General features: G+C 46.9%; 1 protein-coding gene across 5 annotated transcripts in view; it reads right to left on the bottom strand.

Moving 5' to 3' along the window:
- The window catches only part of WWOX (WW domain containing oxidoreductase), a 934,084-nt gene that overhangs the window by 175,214 nt on the left and 740,525 nt on the right, over positions 1-18,345 (bottom strand). Inside the window, exon 9 of one of the 5 annotated variants that reach the window (XM_044760885.2) lies at positions 15,022-15,578. The exons of the other annotated variants lie outside the window; for them this stretch is intronic. Coding sequence (XP_044616820.1) covers positions 15,435-15,578 — 144 coding nt within the window. The 3' untranslated portion in view covers positions 15,022-15,434. Of the gene's footprint in view, positions 1-15,021; positions 15,579-18,345 lie in introns of those variants that run through there. 5 annotated transcript variants of the gene reach the window in all.

Below are 18,345 nucleotides of genomic sequence, written 5' to 3'. Positions count from 1 at the left end.
CACTCCACCACAGACCCGGACTGGAGGACAGCTGAGCACTTCACCCCTGCGCCTGTAGACGGCTGCCCAGAGGGGAGCCTCTCCCTGCACTCTGAGCCAAAGCTGCAGCCCCTTTGTTCCTCCAGGGCATGCAGCCTACACCACCCAGGCAGCCGATGTGGAATGCACGTCTGGGGCTGGAGGATGGAGTAGGTGGGAGGTGTGTGGGCAGCCAGAAGCAGAGTCCCCTGAAGGCAGGGCCAGGAGGAGAGGATCAGGGTAGAGGTGGACAGCTAACAGGGTATTTATGGAGAGCCACCAAGTTACTGTGGGATGGTGGGACTTTCTTTATGCCTTCCTTCAGCAGGCTTACAAAGAGTGGCCCAGTCTGCCAGCAGCCTTGTTGGGAGGGGACGTGACCTGGAAGGAAAGAGAACCCTGGGCCCAATGCCTGCCTGCGGTATTTCAAGCGCTGGCCAGCCTCCGAGAAGGAAAAATGCAGGTAGATTTCCTGCTTTGTGGAACACCTAACCCTTTGCCTAGACTGTTCCTTCTGCCCGGGTTTCCACTCCCTCTCCATTCACTCCTTCCTTCATTGACTAATGACAGCCGTCTCTCAGCTTGGAGCTGCACTGCCCAGCGAGTGGCCACTGGCCACATGTGGCTCTTTACATTGATAACACTCAAATAAAATTTCAATTCAGATGCCCAGTCGCACCCGTCACATGCCAAGTGCTCAACAGTAGCGAGCAGCTACTGCATTGGACAGTGCAGAGAAAGATGTCCATCCTTGCAGAAAGTTCTATGGGACAGTGCTGGCTGGCCAAGAGCATGCACTCACGGCTGTCCGTGCTGCCGGCCTTGGCCGTGACGGTTTATTTTCAACACAGTAGCCAGAGGGTTACTCTTCAGAAATGCCAAGGTCACGAGGACAAACAGCAGCAAAGAGATATGGTAGGTTAAGAGAGACAAGGGACATGGAAACCAAACGCAGGGTGATTCTCAGCTGGATTATGGATCAAACTGCAACAAAAGTTATGAAGAACAATTGGGGACAGGTGGGGAAATCTGAATATAGACTGCCTGTCAGACAATATTACTGGAGTAGCATTAATTTTCTTGGGTGCAATAACAGTATTGTGGACGTGAAGTAGTTACATCGGAGAATGTCCTTATTCTTAGAAGATGCTCGCTGAGGAATTTCAGGGTGAACTGTTAGGATGTCCGCAACTTTTAAATGATTCGAAGAAAAGAAGTGTGATGTATATATGTGTATGTATATATGCATATTAATCCCATATAGCATACAGAGAGGTATGTAAAGACATATCTATTCTATATTTACGTCGAAAGAGAGAAAGATGGCAGATGTTAGGAACAGCCATTGTCCTGAGCCGGCCCTGTCCCTCCTCCACTCAGAGCCCTCCAGAGCATCTCCATTTCTCTCAGAGTGGAAGCCAGGCCCTTGCCAAGCCCAGAGGTCCCACGCAGTGCAGCCCGTGCACTCGCTGCCTCCATCTCCCCCACTGCTGCCACACCGGCCACAGACTGTCCCTCCAGGGCCTCAGGTGTGATCCTTGACGGCCTTGGTGTCCTCTGCCAGAACGCTCCTCCCCAGGCACCTGCAGGCTGGCTCCCCCACCTCCCTCCAGCCATCGCCCAAACCTCCCTTCTCAGGCAGACTCCCATGACCACCCTGTAGAACAATCCAGAACCCACTCCAACTCCTCCTTCTCCTTCTTCCTTGATTTATTTTCTTCAAAACACTCACTACCTTCTCATACACTAGATCATATTTCTTCAGTGTCTCTTTGTCCTGCCCCAACAAGGCAGGGGCTTGTACCTCCTTTGTTCTCAGGAGGGGGAGGGGGGGAACCCCAGGGCCTGGAGCACTTTCCCATCACTCATGGACTTGTCTGGGAACCCCTGCTCTGGGCTGGGTCTCCCCTTTTATGTGATTAGCAAATGCAGGTCTGAGGGTAAAGGCCGTGCCCTCCCAGGTCTTCTCTGACTCCCAAGGTTGAGGTAAGGGCCCTGGCCCCCATGTGTGCCCTGATGCTCTGGAACCCCTTTCTCAGCACACACTGCTCTCTAAATTGACTGTGCCTCTCGTTTTGGACATTCTGCTCATCTCTGAGTCGTCAGCGCCTCATTCCACCTGGCACACAGCAGATGCTCAGTAAACCTTTGCTGAAGCGTTGTAGAGAAGCCAGCTTCATAAACAGACACTGGCCTCATGGACTGATATTTTAAAAAACTCTAGACATGAGCAAGGTAGAGAGGAAACATGAGAGATTTAAAGACAAAATCAAGAATAGAGGGCTAGGTCAGCCTTTCAGAACAGCTTGCTTAAAATTCAGCATGCCCAAGACCCATTATTCTTGCATTCCATTTCTTCTGAAGAGGACACTGAGGTTCAGAGAGGCTCAGTGACTTGCCCAAGGTCACGTGCTAACAGACAAATTATCAAATTCCTTTCTTAACCTGATTAATTCCTAACCTCAGTCAGTTCAGGCCTCACTTTCTCCAACAAGCTTCCTAGATGAGGTCAAAACTTCCCCGTTAGGGATAGTCTCCTGTGCCTCCCTCCTCCACAGCATGTACCCTGGCTGCAAGCTTACATTCTTTGTATGACAATTTGATTGACATCTGAGGAAAAGCTCCCCAAGGGCAGGCCCCGTGTTTCCTTTTTGTTCATCACTATCTCCCCAGCCCCTGGCCCAGTTCTTAGCCTCCCGTTAGACATCAATGCATATTTGCTGACTGCGTAGAGGGACCACGGCATCACAAACCAGCAGCGCCAGCCACACAAATTCCAGAAGCCCGCACTCATCTGCAAACAGCAGGACACACTTCAAGGCTCTGGAGCTCCAGTCCCTATGACACTCACAGACCCGGGCGTTCACGTCCTATTCCTGCTTTCCTTAAACAGCTCCAGATAGTCCTTGTTCTGAGTGGGCCTTTTAAGCAGCTAAGATGATCATGTCCTAAGTCTGGAAGAGCAAGGTGGCTGCTGACATCAACCACCTCCCTGGGCCAACTCCGTCGATTCCTTTAAATAATACAAGACTTGTTTGCAATCAAGTTAAAGCATGTTTAATGGCGAATAAATCTGATCCTGAATCAGGATAATTGCATTAGCGTCACGGAGCCGACTCAATACCTGGCCGAGCCGGCCCGTTTTTAGAAGGTCGGGGACATTTTTAGCTTGCCTTTTTGTGCATGTGCTGCTCATTATACAAATGTGGCTCCATTTAAAGCCATTGGCACTTGTTCAGTTCCCTTCTGGTCTCCGGATGCAGGTGGAAGCTTGAGAGGCTGGAGGACAAAGCCTGGGACAGGTGCGGCGACCTGCACTTCTCTGGGGACAGCGAACAGCAAGGTCAGCACCTTCAGGTGAAGGCTGGGGGCTGGGACGAGGTGGAGTGTGACAGTGGTACAGCCTGGTGTTGGAAGCATAGGCTCCTGAGTCTGATGGGTTCACACCGGAACCTCAGCTCTGTCCTTCCATGGCCTTGGGCAAGTCGCATAATGCCTCTAAGTCTCAGTTTCGACATTTGTGAAATGGGAATTTCACAGACTGTGGGAGGAAGGGTCCCAAGATGGCCCTCGAAATTCCTACCTCCAAAGATATACACCCTTAAAATTCCCTCCAGTATGGACAGGACCTAAGAAGAGGATGGGATAGTTAGCTCCCATGATTGGATTGCACTATCCAACCAAGATGGAGGTATTTTGCAGATGTAATTAAGGTCCCAAAGCACCTGGCTTTGAGTTCATCAAATGTGAGAGGATCATGGGTGGGCCTGACCCAATCAGGTGAGCCCTTAAAAGGGACTGGGGCCTTCCTGAAGAGAGAGGTTCAGATTCTTCTGCGGCCATGAAAGAGCAAATGGCCATATTGTGAAGGCATCTATCCTCACAGCAAGGATCTGAGTATAGCAGCCCCCAGCCACAGCCAGCAGGAAAATGGGGACCTCAGCCCTCCAGTCACAAAGAAATGACTTCTGTCAACCACCACAAGCCTCTGATGAGACAGACCCCGGCCCTGGCTGACACTTTGATTTCAGCCTCGTGAGACCCTGAGCAGAAGACACAGCTATCTGAACCTGGACTTCCGACCTGCAAAACTGTGAGATAATAAATACATGTTATTTTAAGCTCCTAAATTTACGGTAATTTTTTCTGCAGCAACAGATAGCTAATACAATGAAAGAAACTACCTCTTGAGGTTGTTTCGAGGAATAATCTGCATGCAGAGTGCTTGGTAAAGAGCCTAGGATCCTCCGAGTGACTAATAAAGGGCAGTTATGATGATTTGCTTTCTCTACTATTATTAGTAAGATGATAAATACTAAAGAGCTTTCTTATCCTGGAAGGAGCTCTTGATTTGCATCCTGGTTTGGTTGCTGAGCAGTGATGGGATCCTGGGCAAGCTACTTCACACCGTCTGTTTCCTCATCTGATAACAGTACCACCCAGGATCTTCTCCCCCTTGATTAACCCTGCAGTAAGCTTCAAGGAGATAATAACTCAAAGCGTTCAGCCTATTTATTAAGGTTAATATATATTGGGGATCACACAGATTTCTCTTACCATTGCCAGGCCCAGAAATTGCCAGCACTTAAAGGTGGCACTCATTGATTGAGAGATGGGGGTGTGAAATGGTGTCTCCCGAAGCATAAAACTCATAGAGGCATGGAGGGAGAATGAGGCCCAAATGAAATTTCCTTCAAATATGACAGGATTTCATGGGATATTTTTTTAAGCAGAAAGGTTAACAGAAATATGAGGGCTCTGAGCAATCTTACCCAATCTGATGGTGTCAGCTACCAGCATTCACAGAGGATACCCACCTCAAAAGCAATTATTCATTCATTCATTCATTCAGTGAGTGCCTAAAGTATTCCAGGCCCTAAGCTTGATGCTGGATCTTCAGCCCAAATACACTGGGCTCTGGACTCATATCCCCAAAGGCCTGCTATATACCACCGATTGGCTCAATCTCAACACATCCCAAACTAAACCCTCGTTCCCCCCTCTGCTTCTCCTCTTGATCTCAGTTAACACCACCATCCTCCATTCAGTCACCCAAGGTAGGGACCTCAGACTCATCCTGAGTCCTCTGACCATCTCATCCCCCACATCCTACTGGACCAAGTCCTGTAAATACTGAATCCTAAAGGTCTCTTCAGTTGGGCCTCTTCCCTCCATCTTCAGCACATCCCTAGCAAGATGTATGAATTCCCTATGGCTGTTATAACAAATTACCACCAACTTGGTGGCTTAACACAAATTGATCTTCTTAGAGTTGTGGAGGCCAGGGGGCCGAAATCAGTTTCACAGGGCTACAGTCAAGGCGTTGGCAGGGCTAGTTCCTTCTGGACGCTCCGGGGGAGAATCAATTCCCTCGCCTCTTCCGGTTTATAGAGGCTGCCTACATTCTTGGGTTCATGACCCCTTCTTTGAATCACTCCAATCTCTTGCTTCCATCATCACATTTCCTAATTCTGTAGCTGTCCTCTGCCTCTATTATAGGGATCCTTGTGATTACACTTGTGGCCCACCTGGATCATCTCCCCATCTCAAAATCCTAAGTGAATCACATCTACGACTTTCCTTTTCTATGGAAGGTAACATCCATATGTCCCGGGGATTAGGACATGGATATCCTTGGGTGCTATCATTCAGCCTGCCATACAAGGCCTTTGTCATCTTTATCCTGGACCACTGCAGCAGTTACTAACAACCATCTTGGCTCACCTTCTCCAATATCTTCTATGAAAAGCAGCCAGAGTGGTTTTTCTAAAAGCCTCAGGGCTACTGTGTTTGCTGTTCCTTCTGCCTAGAACACCTTTCCCACGTTCTGCACAGGTTGGTCCCTTTTTCATACTTTAGGGTTCACAGCAGGCTTTCTCTGATTATTCTAGTCATGTAAGTCCTTCCCATGATTATGCTCCATCACAAGACCTTTTTATTTCATGCACGCCCCACACACTTCCTGTAATCGCTGTATCTGCTTGTTGACTTCTTCGGAGCCCTCCACCCTCACTAGAACGTAAGCTTCATGAGCACAAGGACCTTGCTTGTACCATTTACTGCTGTATCCTCTCTGCTTAGCACAGTGCCTGGCAGGTGACCAGGTGTCTGTGGAAGGCAGAATAATGGCTCCCCAAAGACGTCTACATCCTAATCCTCAGAACCTGTGGCTGCGTTAGGTTACATGGCAAAGGGAAATTAAGGCTGCATGGAATTATGGCTGCTACTCAGCTGACTTTGAAATAGGAAGATGACCCTGGATTATTCAGTGGGCCCAATGGAACCACAAAGGTCCTTAAAAGTGGAAGAGAGAGCCGGAACGATGCCAGTGTGAGAAGGGCTCAGCCCAATGCTGCTGGCTTTGAAGATGGAAGAAAGGGGCCCTGAGCCACGTGGGAGATGTCTAGAAGGTGGCAAAGGCAAGAGAAGAGATTGTCCCCTGCAGCCTCCAGAAGGACACAGTCTCCCAGCAGCCTGATCTTAGCCCCCGTGAGATTCGTGTTGGACTTTTGCCACGTAGAACTGTAAGATCATAAATCTGGGTTGTTTGAAATACCACGTTTGTGATGATTTGCTACAGCAGCAATAGAAAACGAACACAGCGCCCCAGAAATATTTGGAATGATGCTTCTACAAGCCACAAAAGGCAAAGGATGGCCAGGAAATATCAGAAGCTAGAAAGAAGCAAGGAAGAATTCTCCTCTAGAATTTTCAGAGTGAGCATGGCCCTGCCAATACCTTGATTTGGCACTTCTAACCTCCAGAACCGTGAGACCATAAAGTTTTGCTGTTAAGCCTCATACTTTGTGGTACTTTGTTACGGCAGACTAGGAGTCTCATACACCGCACACACCACGCCATCATCGTTGGCTACAGGCTACCTCGTTCCTGTGACTTTGCCCTTGGCTTGGGTAGCCAATGATATTGGGAAATCACATGTTCCTTCTCCTCCACAGGTCAGCCAGCAGCCTTGGACTTTGGCCTGAGACAGGCTCTTGGGGACCTCAGCTGGAGGTAGGAGGAGGTGGGGTCAGGGAGCCTCGGGTCCCAGGCAGAGAGCAAGATGGAGCTCAAAGCAAAGTGAGAGCAACAGAGAAAGGCAGATCAGGAAGCCCAGCCTCGCTGAGACTCAGTTTCCTTCTTTGGAGGGTGTGTTGAGGGCTAATTGCGTCAATGTGCCCAGCACAGGATCTGGCACAGAAAGGTGCAAATTTGTGCTTCTTCCTTCTCCTTCCCCTCCTTTCTCCCTTTTCTTTTATTAAATTCAAAAGAAGGGAAAGCAACAACAATAACTCCTTTCTAAATGCAAGAGGAGACCTCTAAAAGCATAAAGGCCAGAATTAAGCTATGGAATTAAACAACCCAAAAAAATTACAAATCAGATCTCACCTAGGGGCGCAGCCCCAGCAAACTTAAGGAGAACGCAAGTCCCTGCTGTGTCTTTTTATTACTTGAGGTCTATGGAGTCTCTAATTTAAGGCTAAATATAAAACTAAAACATACACAGCTGGACTTTCAAGTATTTTCAAAACACATTTAATACTTTCCCGTGAAACTCCCAGAATCTGAGCAGTCCTCACTTTGCACAGGATAAACAGAAGTTGGGGTGGACCGAACACATGGGCTTCAAAAGGATATTTAAGAGGGAAGAGGGGCGCACAATCACAGGGCACCGGGCAGGATGGGGATGCTGATGCGCGCCCACAGTCACATGCTGTCCTTTTCCACCGCAGGGCTATAATGGAAACCAGGAGACCCTGGCTGATGGGGCCAACGCTAACAGGGTCTGCCTCTGACCGAGGCTTTTTCTGCCTCCGCGTACTTTTCAGCTCTGCTCCTGCGCTCCTGGGCCAATGGAAAATTAGAAAGATTCAAGTCGGCCTGGCAGACATGAATGGATTCTCTGTTATCCCAGGAATTCTCCTTGGGGGAGGCAGCATCTCCAGTACCGGTGTGCTGTTTGGTACTGCCAGGCACTCTTATTCATTGGACGGTTATACGTGGAGAGTCTTCTATGTGCTAGCCATGGTTTCAGGCATGCACTGGGATAAAACAGAGCAAGTCAAACACCACCAGGTTCTTCAGTGCTCCTCTCAGCAAGAGACAGTATCTATGTCCCTCCCTTTATTCCGGTGGGTTTGGGACTGCTTCCCTCATGGAGCACGAGGGTACTCACTTCCCCCAAAGGCATCCTGTGGAGGTGATGCCCTATGACTTACGAGGCGAGCTCAGAAAAGGTCAAGCAACTTCCACCATGTTGTCAGAACAGCCACCTTACAGGACCCCAAGCACCCTGAGACCACGGTGCCCTGCCAGCCCAGCCCTCTCACCAACAGAGTACCACTCAGTGACCCCCATCAATGGCCACATGGAAGAGGAGAGTCAACTGGCCACACACTGTGCAAAGTCTTGACCCAGAAAATCATGAGATCTAATAAACACAGTTGTTTTAAGCCAGTAAATTGCGGGGTTCGTGGTTACTCAGCATTAGAAAAACAAGAGAGGCCCCGCGTTGATACAGTAGGATGAAAGGAAAGCATCTATGTAATGTTCCCGGCACAGAGCCGGCTCTCGGCAAATGTTAGCGTGCATCCCTGCTCCTCCCAGTCCTCGTGACAATGGAGTTTGATTGCTGTTTGGTTTCATTGCCTATTTTTATACTATGCTGCATTAAATCATAAATGACAAGCAGCTTATCCATGTCTGATTCTTACTGAGCACTTGGTTTTATTGGGCTCTCAAAGTTAGAAAATGACAAACATATAAATTGGAGTGGCTTCTCTTTGCTCTCCTCCAAGGAGGGTTCTGGAAAGAGGTTCTTGGGTGGGTGAGAGTGGGGTCTGAATCGTCTTGCTCCTGACGTGTGCTTCAAGGCCCTGTGGCACACACATCGTGGCAAGCCAGGCGTAGGCGGCAGGAAGTTTTTAAATGATTTTCTGAGAGATATCATTTTTCTTTCCTAAACAGCATGGATTTGGGGGCTCCGAGGCGTTTCTGCATTAAGGAGAACAGGCAGTCTCCCTCAGCAGGTTTCGTCATCAAGTTATTTTTCAAATCAGCCTCTAGAAGAGGTTGTATAACTTAGTGACTATGAGCACGCGTTTTTGGAGCCAGACGGGCCTCAGTGAGAAGCCTGATTCTTCTCCTTACAGATGGGGAGAAACCATGCGTGGGCTTGAACCTCTATAAATCTCAGTTTATGCCTCTGTGAAATGGGAATAAACACAGGGCCTCCAGCCTAGTTGCTTGTGAAGATTCAATTAGACGATGCACGTGACGCGCTTAACGAAGGCCCTCCATAAAGTGAGGGCTCGAAATGAGTTATTTGCTATAACAGTAATCTTCATTGTTAGTTCTGTTCTGGAGAAAGTTGTCGGAGTTAGCAAATAAAAATGCAAGACGTCCAGTGAAACCTGAATTTCAGATCAGATTAAGAATTTGTTAGTATGTTATATCCCTATTAGTCCATGGAATATACTAACACTAAAACTCATTCATTGTTCACCTGAGTTTCAAATTTTACTGGACGTCCTATATTCGTTCCTAGATTATTATTGATGTAATTTACCATGACAACCCATCACTATTGCCCGGGCACATAGTTACCCAAGACCCCCAAACACACCTTTCCCCCATTTTCTCATCTTTAATAAAATCTTACATCTTTTCCCCCCTCCAGTCTCACTGTGGACGGCTGGTAATTAAGATAGGCTGAGAGGTAGCTCTAGAAAGACAAGCTCTGTAACTTTTTCTGCAGCGACACCGCTGCATTATTACAGAAGCACCTCCCTCCAGCGCATCCCGAGCTTGGCTCCGGAGAGGCTGCCATTTGTACCCTTTCCAACCTCCCGCCGCACAACCGCCCCTCCCTCTCCATTTCCTCCTCTCTCCCCTCCCTTCGTGCCTGAAGTCTGGCTCCATCTGAAGTCTCTCCCCCTACCATCAGCTCATTTTTTCCCCCCACATAATATAGTGTAGTTTATTACATAAGTGATTTATTGCATGCACCTTCATGTATAAGGGGCAAAACTTGTTTAAAATAAATCCAACTGAGAGGATAATCTCTTTGGGCAAAATGTACTTCGACTTAATTTCTCTACTGGGTATTACACACTATATAATTGCCTTAAACAGAAGCTGCACACACAAATTTAGCTTGGCACCGATATCTGGCTTCACAGATCACTCAAGTTACATGCTGGGGTTTGCTACAAATCCTTTGCTCCACCAGAAGAAACTCAACAGCATCCCTTAAAGAAATATTCAGCCTCACTCTCCCGCTGAGATTGGGGGGGTGGGGAGGGGGGAGCAGCTGATTGTGCTCGATTCGTGAGTGGGGGAAAGGCCTTTGTCTTGAGAGAGGAGGCAGAGCTGCCAGCCTGTGTCTAACCAGAGTGGGTTGGGGATGGCATCTTCTTTACCCCTCCTTCAGAAGTACCTTCAGCAGCAAATGAAATTGCTGCTCCCTCGCTGGCACTGGATGTGGGATATGTGCTTAATTAAAGTTGATAATGGCTTGCCTTTTTTCCTCTTGTGCATTAATTAATGTATTCATTGACTCCTTCATGCATTCATTCATTCATTCCACAAATACTGAGCTCCTCTGGGCCCCAGGGCAGTGGTGGGCCCTGGGCTGCGGGACAATCATAGCGAACCATGAAGGATGTCCGTTCTCACTGGCCTGACAGTCTGATGGGGGCGATGGACATTAATCAAACAACCACACAGACAAGTGCACAATGACAAACTGTGACAGTGCCATGGAGGGCAGGTACAGGGTGCTCCAAGAGCCCTCGGGGTAGGCTGGAGAAGAGCTCCCCAAGCAAGAGGCTTTTAGAGGGTGTATGGGTTTCCTATGGCTGCAGTAACAAATTACCCCAAACTCAGCATCGTACAGCAACACAAATTTATTTTCTTACAGTTCTGGAGAAGACAAGTCCAAAATGGGGCTCACTGGGCTAAAATCAAGGTGTCAGCAGGCCCATGTTCCTTTCTGGAGGTGCCAGGGAAGAATTCGCTTCCTTGACTTTTCTAGCTTCTGGAGGCCACCTGCATTCCTTGACTCATGGCCCCTCCTCCATCTTCAAAGATGACAAGATCGGGCCCAGCCTTTTTCACTCTGCTGTCTCTCTGGTTGCGACTCTTCCGCCTTCCTTTTTCACAGTTAAGGAAGTTTGTGATTATATTGGGCCCACCTGGATAATCCAGGCTCCTCTCCTAATTTTAAGGGCAGGCAGTTAGTGACTTTAACTCCTTCTGCAACCTTAATTCCTCATTTGGCATGTCATGTCATGTACTGACAGGAGGTGGGGATGAGGATGTGGACATTGGGGTCGTTATTATGTCTACCACAGATGGGCTTGAAAGAGCGAGAAGGAGGAGAGAGAATATTTCAGACAAAGGCAGAACCTTGCGAGCTGAGATGTTGATGGTGTGGGCGCAGACTGGAAACTAAGTGAGGGGGTTCCAAGCAGGGAGCTGGTGCTAAACTGGGCTGGAGAGGTGAGTGGGGGCCACATCGTGGAGAGCCTGGTCAGCCACCTGAAGGATTCTGGTCTTTATCAAAAGCCTGAAGAAACTCTTTAAATGTTTCAGTCAGAAGAGAAGAGACTGTGTTTTACTGAATCTAAGGTAACAGATGGCATTATTTGTTTTCCCCTAAGAAAAAACTAACGTTGCCAATTAAAATATGATACAGTGCTCTTTTATCACTTAGAATTTTTATTTTATACTTGGGACAAGAACTCTTTAGACTTAGATGTCTATTTTTGTCATAGATCACTCCTGTGCATACAAAAAAAAAATATAAGTGAGGAAAAAATGATAAGGCATTTCTAAAATTTCTTCACATTAAGAAGAAATGACAGCCCTGTGGCATAGTGGTTAAGTCTGACGTACTCCATTTCAGCAGCCCGGGTTCATGGGTTCGGATCCCGGGCGTGGACCTACACCACTTGTCAGCCATGTCGTGGTGGTGACCCACATACAAATAGAGGAATATTGGCACAAATGTTAGCTCAGAGACACTCTTCCTCAAGCAAAAAGAGGAAGATGGGCAACAGGTGTTAGCTCATGGCCAATCTTCCTCACCAAAAAAAAAAAAAAAAAAAAGTAGGTTTGCTCAACATAATTGTAGAGCCAGTTTGAGAGCCTAGTGCCAGTGGGTTTTTTTCCTGCCACATCAAATTATCTAATTCTCACCACAAATTCTGGATGAAGGAGGTATTACTATCATACCCATCATACATACTAAGAAACTGAGGCTTAACTAAATTAACTCTTCTGATAGCACCCAGATCATATGTAGTAGAGCCAAGATTTGAACTCAGAATGAGGACTTCAGGGGCTAACCACCGTGCTTAACCACCTCTCTTTCCATATGTCTGTCTCAGTCCTTCACTGGAAAAGTCTTTAAAGTCATGATCTTCTCCAAGTTCATTCCACAAACCGGTGTGGAGCTCCTTCTGTGCAGGCAGCAGGCTCTGCTCCAGGCCTGAGGACAAAAGCATAAAACCCCACAGATCCTTCACTCCAGAAGCTCAGGCTAACGGAGAAGGCCGAGAGGTAGCCAGCGCTTCAGGGAGGGGGAGCTGACGTGCATTTCAACACGTCGCGGGGCCCAAGTGCAAGAGAAAAATGTTCCCATTTTACTCACATTGCGCAATTTTCCTTAAAGAATTTTGGAGGCTAAACATTATGCTACAAAACATTCAGAAATTCCCAGGAAGGCAGCATGAAATCTGCATAGAAAATCTATTCCGGTCTCCATCTCATGCCCGGTTGACCTTACAATTGCTACCCTCCCTCCAGCCAGCCTGAAGGTTTCCTTCTGGGGGAATAATAGAAAGCACGGGGTCTAGGTGGGATGGATGGGATGGGTAGGGAAGAGGAAGGAAGAAATAAATATGTGTACAAATCCACCAAATGTTAGGCCTCGTGGTGTGGTCAGTAACACAACAGTTAATTTATAGGCACCATTGTATATAGTACACACAGTATCCTTCAGGTGAAAGCGAGAAAAACAAAAGACTATGAAAGTGTAAAAATGAAACATAAGGCTGGAATAGAGAGGTTGAGACCTATCTGGATGTAGAGAGATAATAATGATCACATACATTTTTTTAATTCTGCTGAATATTACCAGGATAAGAATGAAAACTAACCCAAACCACTCATCTCCTTGATTATCTGCAAACACAAAAGCTACATTGTCTTTGAAGCTCGTATCAGGATGATTTTCAGATGACCCCATATTGTAAAATTTCTTGCTAGGAGTACTCACTTTGGAATCATTTAAAATTTTATTTCAGTTTGGGTTGAGGTCTCTTGGAGAACTGGGTAGGGACGGGCATCGTCGTCCTCCTCCTCTTCCCCCGGGAAAAAAAGCACTCCCCACCACACACACAAACCCTCGAACATATGTCTACACTGAAGAGCAGAAGATTGGAAAAACAGATGGTATAATGACTTCGGAATCTGACAGCCCGCTCTGTGGCAGCACTATCAGCAGACAGGACTTGCCAGAGACACACGTTGGAATGAGGGGCTGCCAAGGCGAGCACATCCGCGCCTCGCCCTCTGATCCACGTGAGATGCTGGTGTTTGAAAACAAGCAAAATGCTTTTTGCAGGAGCAGCAAGTGAGGACACAGCTCTGCAGCATTTATAGCACATATGTTGGAGACCGGGGAAATGTTTCGCAAGCAATGGCTCTATAAACAGTGCCTACTTTGGGTGTTTTCCATATGAGGCAGGTGGAAAGCGGGAAGGGAACAGTCGGGGGAATTGCAGAGCAACCTGTTTTCATGGGCTGTTTACTTTCTTTCACTCTACCTGTCCATATTCGCCTGATTCACATTTTGGGGATGTGATATGTGCCAGAATCTCCCGGAAAGACCATAATCTTAATTCTACTCCAAATGTTGATGGAAACTGACCATCATCTCTTAATCTCCTCTTCTCCCTCCATGTTAGTCAGGGAGAATGGAAAGGTGTGGGGAGAGAGGCAAAAGGGGAAAATGGAGCTAATAATTATGGGTCCCTACCCACAGGTCTGGCTGTGGGCTAAGCACATTACACAGGCATCAGCTCATTGCAAACTCAGAGCAAATAGCTTGACAGGTGGGGAAGTTGGGGGTCAAGTATAACCAAAAATTTGGCCAGCATAACACGACTCGGAAGAGGTGAGCCTGGACTTGGAACAGAATTCTGTCACTCTCTTTCTACTTCACTCTTCCGCCTGGCACTTTCTAGGAAGGCAGAAAAACACGCACGTGGTAACCAAACCACAAGGCAAGCTCTGCCTTTTAGGGAGCACCCAGCTGTAAGAGGTCTATGGACCTGCCATGGCGTGGCTAAATTGTGCCCTTTTCAAGGTTACCTCATCTGTCCACCAGTCTTTCAAATTTCCAAATGGAGAATTTAATTACAGAAGATAAGAGTTTCATTTTTAAAAATCTGTGTAGGAGCTGACTTCCACCGAAGGGGCCGCGTTCTAGTTTCATTTTGTCAAAACAACTTCTGGGATCCAGATTTTGAATCGCCAGCTTCCCTCGTCTTCAGCGCAATGAAAATGTCATCCATTCAAAGCCGCTGTTGAAGGCGAGGCCAGCCTCCACCCCCCACGATCCACAGCAATCTTGTTAATAAATTAGCCCAACTGTCACAGACGTATAAATGCAAAATCATTTGGAAAGAGTCCCATTTAAGATCACAATCTCCAAAACCTATTTCAACATTTTATAATTCCTTCAGGCCACCTCGGGTCTCCTTTACACTTGCGATGGTGCCCCTTTCAATTTGCATTTAAAAGACAGTAAATTGCAGGGTTCATAAACATTTTTATAGTGATTTATTGAAGACTAGAATGTCACTGCTGTTCTTCACACTTTAGCAGTCCTGAGAATCAAATGCTGGCTGTGTATGTAATCTGCTGTTCCCATAAACCACACAGGAATAAGCCACTTTGGAGTTTTATTTTTTCTTTTCTTTTCTTTTTTTTTTTAAAGATTGTAGCAACCATATCTTTCAGTTAGAAGAAAACTCATTTTAATCAGCCTTTGAGTTCCAACTTGGGTTCCGTCATTGACAGAGAACTTGGTTTGCCGATCAGCACTGTGAAGAAGCCATTCTTTATTACAGCCGAGGACCGAGAAAAGGGAAGTCTTTTCATCCTCCCATTCTGTGCCCCGTGCCCAGGAAAGCAGTCCACAGGCACCCTTCTCAGGGGTGGGCTACAGGCACACAGGGAGCTGGATGGAACTAAGGCTGGCCACCGTGCATCAGGATACCTCCATGCCTCTTTCCTGCTAAAAACTTAGAGCGAGGACTCTGAAGGGCTTTGAAATCTCTTATTTGAAAATGATGAGAGCAGAGAGGAGCTGAGGTCAGAACACACTGGTGCTGCTTTCCAGTGAGCTAAGTCACAAAAGGAGGTGGGCAGACAAACTGTCCATCTAAAGGCACGGTGCACTCCTTGGCATTCTTCAGGCTTTTTACCGGGGCGGACTCGAATCCCTTCTGAGCACATTGCGCATCATGCATAAAGGGAAAGGAGAGAGCCTGGGAGAAAAAAAGAAAAAAAAAAAACTGAAAAAAGAAAAGAAAGGAAAAAAAAAAGGCTTGCACCTCATTTGCCCTTCCAGTGTCCAGAAGGGAGTATTTCTTTCCACCTTTTTCACATTATAATAATGGCTTCACAGCCCCTGAAAAGAGCGCGGGTGCCAGGGCAAATGGTGCATGACATGGCGAAACCCCGGTCTTTGTCGCACCAGCTCCGCTCCAAAGAAAGTCCTTCTGTGCCTTCGTTTCCCTGCCATTAACTGAGATGAAATGAGTTTTTCCCCCTTTTGATTCCACCCCCTACTGTCTATTACAGTGTGACGCGACCGGGCTTCCTGGCCCATTATTTCATAGAGGATTCTTTTATTCTGGTTTGGGAGTTCGCGCCTGCAAGGTTATCTGTGCACAAAGCAACGCCTCGGTCTTGCATTCATTTTTGAAATCTGATCTCATTGATAAGAACAAGACCGTTCGCCTTGCATTTGTCAGATAAGGGACTCGGGTGCCGGAGTCATAATTTTTGTGGCTTCAGTCAGGGCTCCCTGTGAAAATACGTCAACCGATAAAAATGCAAGTGTTATAAAAATAACCTTTGTATCAAAAGTGTCGTCCTATCTCCTTCTTCTTTTTTTTTTTTACAAAAAAGCACATTATGTCCTTTTTCACATCAGACACCTCCTCATACTCAGATGCCTATTTCCTGATGTACATTTTTTTTACAGTTATTTTTTAAATGGTCTTGTGACTCCCATGCCATCCTTCAGCATGCTGGGAGAAGAAAAAAACAAATGAGGGCTTATAGGGAAAGAAGCAAGGTAATGCAGTTTGTCTCAAAGGGGTTTTGATTAATTTCCCTCTGATGGTCTATCCTGGGTTGATAGGTAACATTTCCTGATCATCGGAGTCAATGAATCAGATCCAAAGGTGCTCGGACTCGGAGCAGAGTCAAAGAATATTTAAGACAAGGGCGCAGCGTGCCTCCATGGTAGCACCCCAGGTTCTCGGGGACAGGACGGAGCTGTCAGCTTGCCCAGGGAACAATTTGGCATTGTTCCCACGAGGGAAGCGGTCAAATATACCAGGAATAACGCCCACACCCAACAGACATGAAAGGAATAGGAGAGGCCCGCTGGCTCCATCACGGAGAATGGGCTCCTTGCAGGGTCTTATGCCTTCAAAGCCACCCCCTTGGAAAAACCACCCCCGGCCTTGGGCCACGGAGGCTGGCGGGTGTGTTATATAAATATTAGCAGGAGGCAGATCGCTGGAGCCCCTGTGTGTTTCCTTCTCCCCGGTGGCAGCCACACAAAGACGCCAGTGACAAAACTAAGAGACAGCCACAAGCTCCCGAGCCGCGTGCCAAGCTGCACGGAGCAAGGTTCTGTCCCCATCCCTGTTCGGGGCCCCGTACACCCAGGCCTGCAGCTGATAACGCTGTAATAGTCCTCCTTTGAGGACAGAGGCTCCTGCGTGCTGATTAGTCATTTATCACACCTGGCAGCCCTGCTGAACTATAATTACTCTTCTCTTATCCTGCCGCACTGTCATGTCCGAGAGGAGAGGCGAGGCAGAGTCCCCAGTTAATGACACATTACCCTCTTGACAAGCACTTAAAGGTTTTATTGTAAATATTCAAGATATAAAACATCCGAGATTCCCTTTTTAATTATAAAAAGCAATTTCAGGGCCTCCCTTCCCCAACCTTCCCCCACCCCCAAATAGTAAAGTTTCGGCGCCTTATCCTCTGCTGACCGCAAACAAACTGATTTCCTTTTGTCACGTAAACTCCTTGCTACAAGTTAACTCAGTATCTCACTGCAATTATCAGACATATTGCCTATGAAATTGGTAATTTAAACACACATCACATTTCCACAAAAGTTAAATTTCCGCCCCGAAAGAAGGGGAAAATGTGCATTTATATGAAAAATTATATATGAAAAAAAGCCTAAAATGCAGCATAAATAGTCCGGTTTTCCTCATCGGAAAGAGAGGGAGGAAGTCAGTGAATAATTTTTTTTTTTAAAAGATGAGTCTCTGAGGTTAAAAAATATATGTCTATATATTTTTTTTTCATAAACTAAAAAACTGGAAATTTGTGGGTCGTTAAATCCTGATTGCCTACTTATAAGGTTTGGCAAGAAAGCCAAGTTAGCATTCAGTGACTCCTGGGGCTATTTTTATACCTCAAGGAGTGTTCAGAGGACACTTCCCTGGTGGCAACGGGCACCCTGGCAGGCCTGCTTTATCTTGCCACCTTTCAGCTGATTTTTATGAGGTGACTTTTCTGCCCTGTGTAACCTTGTTGGTTAGGCTTGAGGCCACCATGGGCCAACCTTGCTAACAGTTATTAGGAGGGAATAATGGGAAGCCGATGTTAATAAAATCTTTCTTTCTGACAGAAGAGAAACAAAACCTACACAGACACACATAACCACACAACACACACATACAAGCACATCTTAACCCAACTGGTTTTAAATGCCCTTCCACACATCACAAGTATATATATTTTTAGATCCATGTGGACAGGGATGGAAATTCAAGTGTGTTGGGTTCTACGTGTTTGAGATCATCTTTTTCCAACTGATTGGATGCTGTGGCCAATCAAAGCTATGGGAGCATGGGGCTCTTGGGTTTGGAATCTAGGATGCAATGATTAAGGAGAAGGGGAAGGCATTCTAGCTCTGATCTCCCTTGTTTCACAAATCATTAGGGTTGATCTCTCTGATCAGCTTGGTGGGTGTCCCCTTCTTCCACCATTTCT

Source organism: Equus asinus, chromosome 28, assembly GCF_041296235.1.
Source record: "Equus asinus isolate D_3611 breed Donkey chromosome 28, EquAss-T2T_v2, whole genome shotgun sequence".
Taxonomy (NCBI): Eukaryota; Metazoa; Chordata; class Mammalia; order Perissodactyla; family Equidae; genus Equus; species Equus asinus.
Note: the sequence above shows the minus strand (reverse complement) of the source record. Positions and strands in the feature narration are given on the sequence as shown.